At 34.9% G+C, this 14,328-nt stretch overlaps 1 protein-coding gene across 1 annotated transcript in view; it reads right to left on the bottom strand.

Moving 5' to 3' along the window:
• Positions 1 to 14,328, bottom strand: part of FUT8 (fucosyltransferase 8) — a 97,701-nt gene that overhangs the window by 9,506 nt on the left and 73,867 nt on the right. Inside the window, exons 7-8 of the mRNA XM_069858072.1 lie at positions 5,432 to 5,678; positions 4,045 to 4,221 (exon numbers count right to left, since the gene is read on the bottom strand). Coding sequence (XP_069714173.1) covers positions 4,045 to 4,221; positions 5,432 to 5,678 — 424 coding nt within the window. The remainder of the gene's footprint in view (positions 1 to 4,044; positions 4,222 to 5,431; positions 5,679 to 14,328) is intronic.

Genomic DNA, 14,328 nt, shown 5'->3' on the forward strand with positions numbered 1-14,328 from the left:
ATTACATATCTAAATATAATATCCAATCCTTCTTCTACCTGAAAGATTCTTGAAACCTATATGCAGGCCAGGAAGGATTTTTTTTTCCCCTAGGAAAAGTGGAAAAGAAAAAATCAGAAGAAGGTAGGGAAGAGGAAAATGAAAATCTTTCCTTGCCGCTCCAACCAGCCTCAGATAAGGATATAAACCAAGCACAGTTATGAGACTATGTCAAGTTCCAGCTTGTTTCAGAAATGGATCAACTAGTCATGTAATTACATTTTATCACTACTCTGTACAGCAGGTGCAAACCAAGATGAGTCCCAGACTCCTGTTCTCAATTTGTAAGGACTGGGGAAGTACCCAGAACAGGCAATGAAAGTTTTCTTCCCTCGTCTTTCAGAGTGTAGGCATGTGTATAAACAGACAGAGTAAGAAAAAAATGTGTTTCTTCAGGTGTTGTTCTAAAAATAATTGGAAAATGTATGAGCTGTTTATCAGACTCAATAACCTTTTACCAGTACTGAATTCTATAGCTCAGACATACTGTGACTTGTGGGCAAGGAGGGTTGCACCAGCTAAACCGCAGATAGTACACAGGGAGAAGAGACATTAACTTGCTATTGTGGAAGTAAATAAACAGTGAAATAGGCAGAAAAAAGTTTTCATAGGTGCCAAAATAAACGAAATAATGAGGGAGGCAAATTACCGCAAAAAAACCCAAAAAAAAATCAAACCAGAAAAATACACGAGAGGTAAACATCCTGAAAGGAAGAATGTAATTTGTTGAATTTTGGTGCTTATATACATGAAAAAGAGATCTAACTGGATTCATATGTACACCAGAAAGATATTAAATACATTTATTAAGAATTTACATGCATGTTCAGCTGCATTATTTTGAATACTCTACCTTAAAGAGAGAAGATGCTGTAAATAATAGTATAGATGAGAAATACATATACTAGAAACTGAAAAGCTTGCACTTGAAAACTATGAAATCAGCTGAAGAACAATCAATTTACACTATCCTTAATGTATCACTTAGATAAGACAAATACCATGACCTCCGCTTATCACAAGCTGTCAAATGCTTTAATCCCATAATTGTTACGGCTGCTGAACTCTCAGCCATGCTCCACTCCAGGCATGTTGTTCTGTATCAAGCTAATTCTGAAAAACACATCACTTTCTTTTGGAAACTAAATCAAAGCACTCTACAAACTGGCAGTCCACTGCCTTTACTACTGTACTTGCAGCTGGTGGACATCTGACTGCAGGGGAAGTTTCTGAAACTTAAGTCAAAACATCTCTGATTTCATGACTATGAAGAGCTTGAAATATTTCTCTTAATAGAAACAACTTGCCTATTCATGTGAATGTTGCCTATATATTTTCATTATTTAAATGCCAACATTGTTTGACAGCCAATCCCTCTCATGTAAAAAGAGATAATACCTAGTATTTGATAATATTGCTGCACACAATAACGAACAATGTTAGCTACACAGTACAATGTGACAGCTGTTTCTATCAAAGCTTAGTAGTTCAATGTTACTAGAACTTCTTTTGTGAGAAGCGTAAACTAATTTAGAATCATAGAATAACCAGGTTGGAAGAGACCCACCGGATCATCGAGTCCAACCATTCCTATCAAACACTAAACCATGCCCCTTAGCACCTCGTCCACCCGTGCCTTAAACACCTCCAGGGAAGGTGACTCAACCACCTCCCTGGGCAGCCTGTTCCAGTGCCCAATGACCCTTCTTGTGAAGAATTTTTTCCTAATATCCAGCCTAAATCTCCCCTGGCAGAGCTTGAGGCCATTCCCTCTTGTCCTGTCCCCTGTCACTTGGGAGAAGAAGCCAGTACCCTCCTCTCTACAACCTCCTTTCAGGTAGTTGTAGAGAGCCACAAGAAGAAGAAGAAAAGGGTCTGTATTCCCAAAACCTGACCTTAACATGCCTTCAGATGCCCTTAAAGGCTGAAACATCAAATTGCATCCTGCTTTCTATAAAATGGCAGGAAGTTTCAAAAGCCTTCTACTTGACTGAAAGCAACAGCAGAGCGCAAGCAACTTAGAAAATTATGTTTCAATGTAAAATATGACCTGAAGACTCAGTGGCAACACAAAGAAATCTTCACTACTTAGAAATTCTATGGCTTTTATTAAGAAAACATACAGAATGGATGCTGTACTAACGAACTCTATCGTACCATATTTCAATAAAAACGTGACTTGGAACGGACTTTGAATTCCTATAGAAAACACAAATGCTTAATAAAATTCAGTATCGTTTTACTGAGCAAGCCACAATTCTACTATTATTTTTTTGTTGCTATTGAAAACTTGGGATAACATGTTTACCTAGGGATAGCATATTATTATTGACAAAGCTAAAGAATACACTGCTAAGGATTGAAAGTTGAATGCAAATAAAGAAAAAATGCATAACTAAGTTTGCTCTAGTAATATTTAATTCTGTTGTTACAGACAGTAATTAAAGTCATTTAGGATGATGTAATTAATTAAATACAATATCCTCAATGTTGTATCACCCTTTTTTTCATTGTTCAGATTGGCACTTTAAATGTTATGTTATTATAATTGTTTCTGCTACTGTTCTTGCCTCTACCTATGCAAAAAAAGGAAGGATTAAATTGCCATCATCTGGAGTTGTGTATGTTCGTTTAGTTATTTCAAAACATCATAATTTTAAACAGTAGCCCTTTATTTATATGAAAGGAAAAAAAAAGAAATGGCACAATTGAAATACACATTGCAATGCTATAGAAAATTCCTCTACTATAAATAACATTTTTTGCTTACCTTGTATATGCCAAAGAAAATTAGTAATCCAGTATAATATCTTATATATTTTTCCAAGCATGGCTAGCAGGAATAAAATGGTTCAGTTTGCCATTTTCTAGTTACTTTAATTTTAAAAAGTATTAATTTCCTAGCTTAAATAAAAAAAACAAAAAACATATTCTTCTACCCAAGGGAGATAAAACTTTGAAAACAGAAATAGGTGTTCTCACTTGACAGATAAAGAAATAGTACTCAGAAGGAAAACATGCGAACTTGTACGCAGCAAGGAGTATGCTTAAATTCAATGCATCTGAAATACTTATCCAAGTTTCCACAGTCATGACAATAAGGATTTGTCAAATTGTTTATATATCATAAATGCTATAACCCCAAAAAGATACAGTTAAGTATGAAAGTTTATTCTTCAATATGCATGTGCTTTCTTTTACTGAACAGAAGGTTTTGTCATCTCAGTAACATCTTACAAAGCATACAGCTTAACAATGAGTTTTTAAAGGAAAATTCAGGCCACATTAGAGGTAAATGGATGCATACAGTGCATTTCCAGCTTTGAACAGTTACATTTTCTGTGACAGGCTGGGATAGTCTATTGCTAGTGTAGGTTATTACACCCATGTTCTGGAGTGCTAGAAGAGGACGAAAAGCAAAAGAGGTACAGAGACAATGTTGCAAATTGTAAATCCCTCATATATTTAAGGACAAACTTTAGAATTATTCAACGTGTAGGGGGAAAGTCTTCCAAGCTCTAAATACAGAAATATTTCTAAGAGAGTCATAAGAAGCTTTTAAACTAATTTACAAAAATATCACTGGCAACTATTCACAGAAAGGTATTGTTTGGACAGCTGAAACTTCTTAATATATTAACCAGTTTTTATACTATTTCAGAGTAGTTTCTTTTTAATATGTATGTTCTGTAAGACATTTGGTGTACTTATTGTGTATATTTTTACCTCCCTTTTACAACATTAGTTTGTTTTTAAGCAGTCACAGGTAACTGTTTTAGATTATTACCATTAAGCTTGGGAAAACATACTTGGGGAAAAAAAGTCTTCCAAAATGAAGAACACTTAAGAGAAAAATGAAAACCACTGGAAGCTAAAATGCAATCTTAAATCTATAAATGATAACAAAAAAACCCCCAAACAAACTAAGATTTGCGTCCACAATAGTCAGAAATTGTAAAACTAACCAGAAGGAACAAACTGTAATATAAACATAACTCATCTTACTTGGATTGTGCCTCTTGCAACAATGAGGGGTCATCTGTAGCCAAATACACTCTTTTTTTATCAACATGCATTCTGCGAGCGAGAAGTTCAAATCGCTCTTCAACATGCACCATATATTCTTCAATGGGATGAAATGCTGCCTCTGTTCCCACTTTATCTGTCCTTCGGACGTGAACCCTGGAAAAAGGCAGGAACTAGGAATTCAATCTATAAAAATAATACATACTTTAGCAAGTGAAATTTTAACTTAAATTTTCATGCCTGTGGTTTTAGAATGTATATTAAATTGAAACTCTACATAAAACAAGGAAGGATTAAAAGTCATTGATATCCATCAAGACGCACTGACAACACAAAATTAGCTGACAGTTTGTACTTAAAAGCAATATAATAATATTGCAAGTAAAGCAAACGGTAACTGAAAGAAAAGAATGAAGAATATTTAATTACAGCATACGAGGTGCTCCTTTTGTGCAGAAGGTTAAGTTGTCTGGTGTAGCTAGATAATGCTCAATGAATACAGTCCAAAGGCAAAATTGGAATATTTGCATCATGGATACACTGGGACACCAACTGCAATGCAGAGTTTGAACGAAGGTAGTTCAAAATGCATCTTCTCCACCTACTTGAAATCCAACAAGCTTCAGATAAGCCAGCATTGAAGTGACCTACCAACTCAATGGTCAGAAACTAATTAATATTTGGACAGACTTATTGTGTACTCCTACAAAAAGAAAGATTAAAGATTGAACAAAAATTCTGGCAAAGAAAACAACATTCGCAGACTACAATGCAGACACAGCAAAATTTTTCAAGCTACATGACAGTAAAACCTTCCTTCCATGAGCTGCTCTTTTTTGCCCATAGGTGCTTATGAGCATATCTCTCCATACGGACCTTTCCAATTCAGTTACTGATAAAAAACTAATGAAGACATCATCAGGGAAGGGAAAGGTGCATACCATGTTCAGGTGCAACCAACAATAAAATCAGTTGTGAATTGAGGCACATACAATGTAGGCTTAGCCTTTTTTCCTCAAACATAAAGACTACATACAGGCACTTCAAAAGAAGACCCAGGCAATTGCATGGATGAAATTCTGTATTACATTGCTGGTTATGGAAGGATTTACAAAAAAATCCTTCTATTAAGCTGCCTTTTATATAACTGTCCAACTACAGGTAGGCAAGTATGGTGAGGAAGTATTTATAATCAACTTATGTTATAAACAGTCAAAAAAGAATAGCTTCATCTAGAAAGCACGCTCTCTCCCCACAAAATGCTTGAGGCTCTTAGATAACCACCATAATACAACTTATCCTTAACAGGAATCTCAGCATACACATATTACAGCACAGACATTTAAAAAGAAAACTGAATACTCACCCAATCACTGGATGTTTGAAACCAAGTTTCTTTGTGGCTTCCTCTATTTCTTTTTCTAACCAAGGCTGCGGGCGAATCAAGTACTTCACAAACTGTGAGACCCACCACACTGCAGGATCCCCATGTACACGAATTAGCCTATCAGCCAGGTCTTCGGGGATAGCCAGTGGTAAATAAGGTGGCCGTGGGTGTAAACTGTCAACAATGGGAAGTTCCACCACCTGGACATTCTTATCATTAGCCTCACCTGTTTTAAAATATGTAATAGGATGAGTCAAGTAGTTTAATTTATTAATGAGCTTTAACATTGGCAAGTAATATCCCAAACACATCATCTAAACTGCCAAAAAGACAACCTAACTATTGCTTTATTTTTTCAAAACAATATTAAAAAAAAAATTAACAAAACTCACAATTTTACACTAGATTTATGTTTAAACTGTATCTAAAAATCCACTCCAGTAGAATAAAGTGGAAGGTCTTTGAACTCTTAGCACCTGGTAGTTAATAAGTTATAAAGTGTTCCTATTTATATACTCATACTTTATTATATACAACTACATCATTACTGTGTGGTAAGGCTTACTTAGAAAGACTGATTATCTAAAATGCTTAAATTCAGTTACTTGTTTAAAACCTAAATGAAGAAATATTTTGAGGCATAAAAAAATTTTAACAAAATAACTCTGCAACCCTAATGTTCTCTTGAATACATTTTATTGCAGTAAATTTCAGCATTTCAGACATCATTAGAAGCACTGAATTAGCTACTCTACTAACAGAAGGAGAGAAAGGACAGAAAGAGAGAGTTCCTGTCTTGAAGAACTTAAACTATGAAGCTAAGGAATTAATTAAATAGATCACCGAAATCAGCCAAACACTATACAAACGTGATCTATGCAAGTAATAATTTGTTGACTTCTAAATACTAAATAAGGTGGCATATACAGATGTTTTAGATAAGACCTTCATTCAAGGCTCAATAGCCAGTAAACATTATTTAAGCTTTTTTACAAATTACATGAATGTAGGTGTCTACATAATTGATAATTCAAAGCTATTTTCATATACTGAAATTATAATACCTGACAGCATAATATAAAGCATTACATTTTTGAAACATTAAACACTTTAGGTATGATTTCTAGTGTGCTTATTTCCTCCAAATGAATATTACAGAATCATAGAATGAGCTGAGTTGGAAGAGATCCGCAAGGATCATCAAACCCAACTCTTCTCTGCATAGGACAGCCACAAAATTTATACCATATTTTCATTATTTTCATTGTCTGCAGTGTTCAGTGGTACTTACCAGCCAGGAAAGAAAATTGTTATAAGTAAATCAAACTCCTGTAACTGTTGACAACTAAATAAACTTAATGGCTGAAAAAAATCATTCAGTGCAAGGATAATAAGTCTTATTTTAAGAATAGTAAAAAATTCCTAAAGTTAGAACAAATCTGCATGCACTAAAAATAATTACAGTATATTTGTGACAAAATCCTAGAAATATGACAACTGCAGGATTAAGTTATACGTTGCCAGGATGCTACACTAATAACAGTCTACCAAAACTAGTCGAAATACATCAGTAACTGTCAAAGACACGGTTGTTTGAATAAGTAATGTTTGTTATGATCAAGTATATTTTCAATTCTTAATACCTGTATTTATATGTTGATATTTCATCTCTGTGCTGTGTAACTCTACTGTAAAACGATATTTTAGAAGAACTTCCCATCGAATATGTACTGCAGTTATGAATGATCCTTTTGAATTGAAGAAGCCAATTAATATTTTTATCATCTATTATACCTCACAGGAAAAGATTTACTAAAAGTTATTAAATTTAGTAAAAACACTGAGCATTTATATTTTCTTAGACTAAGATGAATAATATTTTATCAATATATCTTCTGAAGGCTGCAATACAGAAAAGCAGCCCGAAGCCAGCAAAGGGCTAAATTTGGTGCAGACGAGCAGTGTTAGTCAAAAGTTTGGACAAGAAATGTTTAGCTTGGGAATTGTATGAAAGAACACTTGAGGTTCCATACTTTTAACCCTTTCCTCCTCAGCTGAGAGTGGAGGAAGGAACAGGGTAGCAAAACAAGCAGTAGCCAAGAAAAGAAAGAAGAGACTCCAGTCTTAAGTTAGAGAAGTACATTCTCTGCAATTCCTTTGAGAAGAAAAGGCAGAGATGCTAAGGTGTATATAAAAACATGAAATTTTATTAAGTATAGTATGACTGACAATTTTTAAAACTTTTTTTTTTTATTTTTTAAAATTGCTTTTGTATAAAGACAGCCATTTGGACAGTGTTGCTATTGATAATGCTGACAGAGTGATCTGACCCACTATTTGTTTCTCTGACCCTGAAAAGCACCCAATACATTATTCCATACTATTCAAAGTATAACAGCGTACTTCTAAAAATTTCCACAGACTATCTCAAGCTTTTGGAAAAACTTAGATAGGCCAGCAATAATGAGGAAAGCTGTCAGCATACAGCAAAGTAGATTAAAATATACCAAAGTCACAAGAATTGTGAAAGAAAAAAATCCCGAATTTCAGCTTTCAACTGAATTGTAGCTGTTCAACTGATGATAGTGAGGCTGGGTACAGAACAATCTTTTCACTCACGCATTTCTCCAGTTTTGAGCTATGTATTCTCTAAATTTTAAAATACTTCAGTTCTTCTACTTCTTATCTGTATTTTGCCAATAATTAAAAAGCCATAAAAGGTAATAATCCATACTAACGCTTTTATCTTTTTCTCGTGTTCACAGTTCAAATCACATTATCATCATGTAAATCAGGTCCAACTCCTTGCTCAGTGCAGCTCCAGCTTTGACATTTGATCACAGAATCATAGAACTATTTAGACTGGAAGATACCTCGAGAGTTGTTATACACCATTTATATTTCAGCAATACTTCAAGCTACTTCTTCCAATATGATTTATTTTGCTTTTACAGTTGCCAAAATTTTCCTCTATAATTCTTGTTTAACTTTCATAGAATACCAGGTACTATTTCTCAGTTTGGGTTAACCTAAATAATTGTCCCCTGAAGTCTGGCATACATAATTTTCTGTGATTTGGCATAATCTTACCACCTGCCTCCTTTTAAAATTTAATTTTTGCCCTCCTGATAGAAAGCCCATTTAGAAACTTTTGCTACTCATGTATTTAACCTCAACTTCTTTGAAGCCTTAAAAATGTTGTTTTGGCTCAAAATAACCTTTGGAATTCTGTGATTTTATGTAACCTTACTTCTGGCCATGTGAACACTGGCTTGCATCTGCATTTTCACTGAGTGTTCATCACTTTGTAGTACAAAATGTCAGCCTTGTTTCAATTAACAATCTATACTATTAGTCAATGTTAACTGAAAAACTGTTTGAATGTTTTATTCGTTCTCCTATTATTTCAAGAAGCTGTCCTTAAAATCATGCCAAGGCACATTGTGCTACGGACATTCCTGTTCTGCTAATGAGAATTTCAATTTAATTTCAGTTTTTGTTTCTAGAAATGTAGCTGAATAAGCTCATGGGAAAACTGAATAGCTTAATTGCTTTTCTGTTTCTATAATATAGACTTATTTAAGCTGATATCAACTTGCATAGACTAATCACAGTTCTACTTAACTAAGTTCTACAACATAAAAGGCTTACTGCCAATTTGAAAATTCACCCCAGCTGAGTGATCAATTCTAAATTCAGTCACACAAGATATGTCAGAGTGCTAGGAATACTGTTAGATTAGCATAGGAGATGGTGAGAGGGAATGTACTAAATTCTCACAAGGCTCCTCATTGTCTTGTTGGCTATCATTATGTACTGAAAGACTGCAGGTTCATCATTCATCAGCTTCAATAATATTTCAATGGTTTTCTTTGCAAAGCAGACCAAATAAAAAGTGGAAACTATGCAAAGTCATGGTATGTTATCCTATTTATGAATTGTCAACTAGCTCAGAAGAAAAAAAAGTATGCTTTAATCTGTTCTGTCCTGTAGACAAGATCTTCTATGACTATCTTTCAGGCATTTGCACAGTGTTAAGAGTCACCTAGTAAAGTCTTTATGTCACAGTTGAATTATAAAGCAAAATTAATAAGAGACAGAGAAGCCTATTTTTCATTCAAAATAGTCAATGTAAAATATATTGTGTATTGCGTAAAAAGTATGTTTTCTCTAAGATTTCGCTTTGTACATTTTTAATACAAAGTTTTTGAACTTGATTTCTGATTACTTTCTCACTAGTGTTCCACTTACTAATTTGGTTTAATTTAATCATCCTTTATCTAACCAAACCTCTTAAGGAAGGCAGGTACTGAATATACTTGGTGCAATTAAGTTTTAAAGAAACTGAAAATAATTCTTTTTCTTCCCCCCTCAGGTTTTATATGCCATATAGGAATTGTTGTCCCATTTGTTTAAGCAAAGAGACTCATTCTCAATAGCTTCAGAAGATAACAAACCAAAATATTTTCAAACATGCCAAGATTTCCTTTCCTCTCTTGCACAACTCTTGCAACTACCCTCACATACTCCTATATCTCTTACCACTCTCCACCCTGTTTGCCTTCTGGAAAGTGATATCTGTGACCAGTCACTGCTTCTCACTTGCAGGTAGGCCTGAAGATTGACTTCAGCAGCTGTATACACATATCCAGTCTACCTATTTCGAGGATTTTTAAGAGATCTTAACAAGACCTATTTCTTTCAGTCAAATTTGTTCAAAATTCATCCAATATTCAGAACTTGTACTATGTTAGGAGTAAAAAAAAGGAGCAGATAGATAAAGCACGATTAAAAAAAACATTGATCCCACAAGAAACTTGCCTAAAATAATTACTTGTCAAAGATACTATTTTCTCGGCTCCCTCAACAAAAAAAAAATCAAACCTTGTTGGGAGTCTTTGCTCCAGCAAAACCCCTAACTTCCAGAGCTTCTCAACTATCAACATTTCTTTATAACACAAGTTCCACTGACTTTTAATAGTATTTATTTTCCCATGTCATTTTGGTTCTTTGAAAATCCTACCCATAAATCAAAACCACAACATAAAGATAAACTCTTACTGTCCAAATAAGTAATGAAATTTCAAAGAACGTTCTCCGTCTTGGATCTAATGAAAGCATTAATTGAGTGTACAGATTTCTGTGTTTGAAATAGCTATGTATCTAAGAAAACTAAAGCAGTAGCATCTACTGACACCTTTACAGCCTCTATTCACTTTCTAGGAAGCCCAGGTGAGCTGCATTATAAAGACTTATATTTCTGTTTCATTACATTAAGAACTTATCACTTATTAGAAGCTTTTTATGGCAATTGTAAAGTCACTTTGAGAGAACATTAAAAAGTAAAGATGATTTTCTTCCTCAATTGTTTAGATATCCAATAAGCCAGCTAGAAAGTTTACAGCTGAAGTGTGTGATTGCACAAAATGACTTCATATAACAGTCAGTGAAGGCATTTTCAGCAGACTGTCAAACTTAAGTAGGAATCAAGATGCTTACTAGTAATTTATTTTTCCTTTCATCATTATATATTCAAAATGCTTTAGAACAATGCCTCATTTCATCTAAACAGCCTATATGAAAGGGGTATCTGTCTAAGAATTGCTCCAGCTCCCTGGCTACTAGTAAATATCATAAAATGTATTTGCAAAGGTAAATACACTTTTATAGATACAAAGGGGTTTTGCCATGCTATCCAAGTTTAGTCATCCATGCAAACAGTACTCACAGTTGATTTAAAACTAAGATTTTACATCAAGATTACTGAAATAACTTCTCTATTTCAGTCTAATGTTAATTAATATATACTCAAAAAGACTTCCTACTACTTGCTTTGAATATCAGATTGTCTTTTCTGGAACAGAAGACAAACACCTTACTTTTATAATAACCCTTCAACAGCTGCAGGGACTGATCTGCAGGGACTGATTGATCTCTGGCACGCATATGCTCATTGGACATAAGTTTGAGCATGTATAAGCATGCAAAACCCAAGACAACCTCAAAGCAATATTTTAGGACACCTAAAAGTTTTCAGCAGGTCCTGAGAACGGAACTTGGAGTATTCCGAGTTGGCTGACTAGGCATGTAGTGGAGAAGGCCTCCCAGTTAAGACAAGACATTTACTGTCTCTTTAAGCTATGGTTAATAATTTGAGTTCCCAATCCTGTCAAACTTGACCTTAACAGTGCATCTGAAAGAAACCGAGAGAAACAGGGACACATTCTATGTCGTATGGTCTACAAACATAAAAGGGAAAAAACAGAAATGTAACTCTGCAGCAATGGAAAAGACTGGTTTTTTGGTCTTCAGTCGCAGAATGTATGCCCATCTGAAGACAGAACTTTGTTTTTTCCAAAGAATATACAGGGAAAATGTAATGTAAGAATCAATTAGAAAGAAAAATCACAGAATCACAGAATAACCAGGTTGGAAGAGACCCACCGGATCGAGTCCAACCATTCCTATCAAACACTAAACCATTCCTCTTAGCACCTCGTCCACCAGTGCCTTAAACACTTCCAGGGAAGGTGACTCAACCACCTCCCTGGGCAGCCTGTTCCAGTGCCCAATGACCCTTTCTGTGAAGAATTTTTTCCTAACGTCCAGCCTAAACCTCCCCTGGCAGAGCTTGAGGCCATTCCCTCTTGTCCTGTCCCCTGTCACTTGGGAGAAGAGGCCAGCACCCTCCTCTCTACAACGTCCTTTCAGGTAGTTGTAGAGAGCAATGAGGTCACCCCTCAGCCTCCTCTTCTCCAGGCTAAACAACCCCAGCTCTCTCAGCCGCTCCTCATAAGGCCTGTTCTCCAGCCCCTTCACCAGCTTTGTTGCTCTTCTCTGGACTCGCTCCAGAGCCTCAACATCCTTCTTATGGTGAGGGGCCCAGAACTGAACACAGGATTCGAGGAGCGGTCTCACCAGTGCCGAGTACAGAGGGAGGATAACCTCCCTGGACCTGCTGGTCACGCCGTTTCTGATACAAGCCAAGATGCCACTGGCCTTCTTGGCCACCTGGGCACACTGCTCACATATAAATAACTCACATATAAATATAAAAGTTTTATCCATAACTATTACAGTAATAAATTATTATTAATGTGCACAGTATTAGCAACACAAAGTCACTACTGTTTGTTACAGGTGTTAAGGGCACTTGAAAACAAAATACTTGTGTCTTTGAGATTTCTCCCAGGCTATATGTAATAGGAGCTAAACGAAAAAAGGTTCTAATGATTTCTCTACAAAATGTATTAGATGGCAGTCATGAACACATAATGTCAAAAATATGAGATTATGGTAAATGTTTTTTTTCTTGGAGCATTAAATACTGTTTCATATGAAACATTAACAAAAAACTTATCTCTTCCAATGTAGGTTTAAGATCAACATAATGAAATGAAGGTTTCCAAATCTCTTATCTGTTCACAACACTAGGAAGAAATCAGTGGGCCAAGGGCCTAAAGACTGAGCAACAGAAATATGAAACACAATACTTTGGCCTTAAAAGTTTTGATATAATTTTCAGTTGTTTCATATGAAGGAAAAACTGTATTCAGTATCATTTGCCTACTCAGTTGATTCTTATTGTCTAACAAAATACAGTGCAAAAAAGCATCTTTTCAGGATGACATTCTGAATCCACACAAGAAATAGAACTTGACTGATTAGCTGACATTTTAAAGTTAATTTTTAGTCATTACTGAAATGAAAAAAGACAAGAACCCTTTAGGATTTGGCAACGTTATAGTGAAATGAACGAAGCTTCCAACCCTGAACTACAAGCCTCTCTATAGAGAATTAATAGTATCTGCATTAATAGAAATGATGACCCCATATTAAATGATGCATTCCCAAAAATCAGAGCGATAACCATAGTGCTGGAGGTGCTATAGGATTCCTTCCATCTAGAAATGTTAGTCATTATTTTCAAGATGTAGCAAGGCTTTGGATGAAATGTTTTCTCAACTCAAATCTGACCCCACAGCTGCCAGTCCAGATTACTCTTGTTCAAAGCTTATTTAAAAGTAAGTAATATTATTTCACCATAACATTGCTGACATCGTAATGACTAGTGTAATGCATTAGGAGTAATTAGAAACTTGAATGCAGGTGATAATTTCCCCCAGATCTGAGAATGCTTCAGTTTGAACTGAAATGTATGCAGCCAACCAAACAACTCAGATTAACATTTGAAACTTTGTAAAGATTCTTGAGACCTAACACATATCTGAAGTAATTTTACTCTCAATTTGCCTAATGCTGTCTATTGGAATTCAAAAAACACTCATGTTTTTCCTTTGAACACAACACGCTTGTATAATTCCCTCATGTACCCACTATAGCACAACTTTTCAAGTATAGAATGGTTACCTTAAATCAAATAAACTCAAATAATATTAGGCCAATTTTTAGCTTTTTGCTTACAGAACCATTCTTAAAAGACTGGCAGTAAAGCAAAAAGGTTTTACAGTCTGTAATGGAAACTTGGCATTTGTTTACCAATCTATGATTTATTATCCATTATGTTATGCTTGTGAGAATAGTTTGCAATTAATCACTGACTAGTATTAGTTTTGCTAATATATTAGTGCAACATCAATCTTTTAGGAAAATGGGAAAGTCATGCTTCAAAAGGTAAAAATTCACATGAGCAGCATAAGATATATGATCAAATATGTGATCAGTTATTGGCACCACTGCAGAGAACAGAGCCAAAAGTCTTTTTTCCTCCCTTCATGTACTCCTTAGATTTCCAAGTCTACAAAGTAACAGCAGTACTTCAACTTCCTCTAATCAAGAAATGTAGGGAATTAAGTCCATACTATTTTGAAAATCATTATTTCAGTGGACATGAATTCATTAATAAAAATTCCATT

The sequence above is a fragment of the Phaenicophaeus curvirostris genome, chromosome 5 (genome assembly GCF_032191515.1).
Source record: "Phaenicophaeus curvirostris isolate KB17595 chromosome 5, BPBGC_Pcur_1.0, whole genome shotgun sequence".
NCBI classification, from domain to species: Eukaryota; Metazoa; Chordata; class Aves; order Cuculiformes; family Cuculidae; genus Phaenicophaeus; species Phaenicophaeus curvirostris.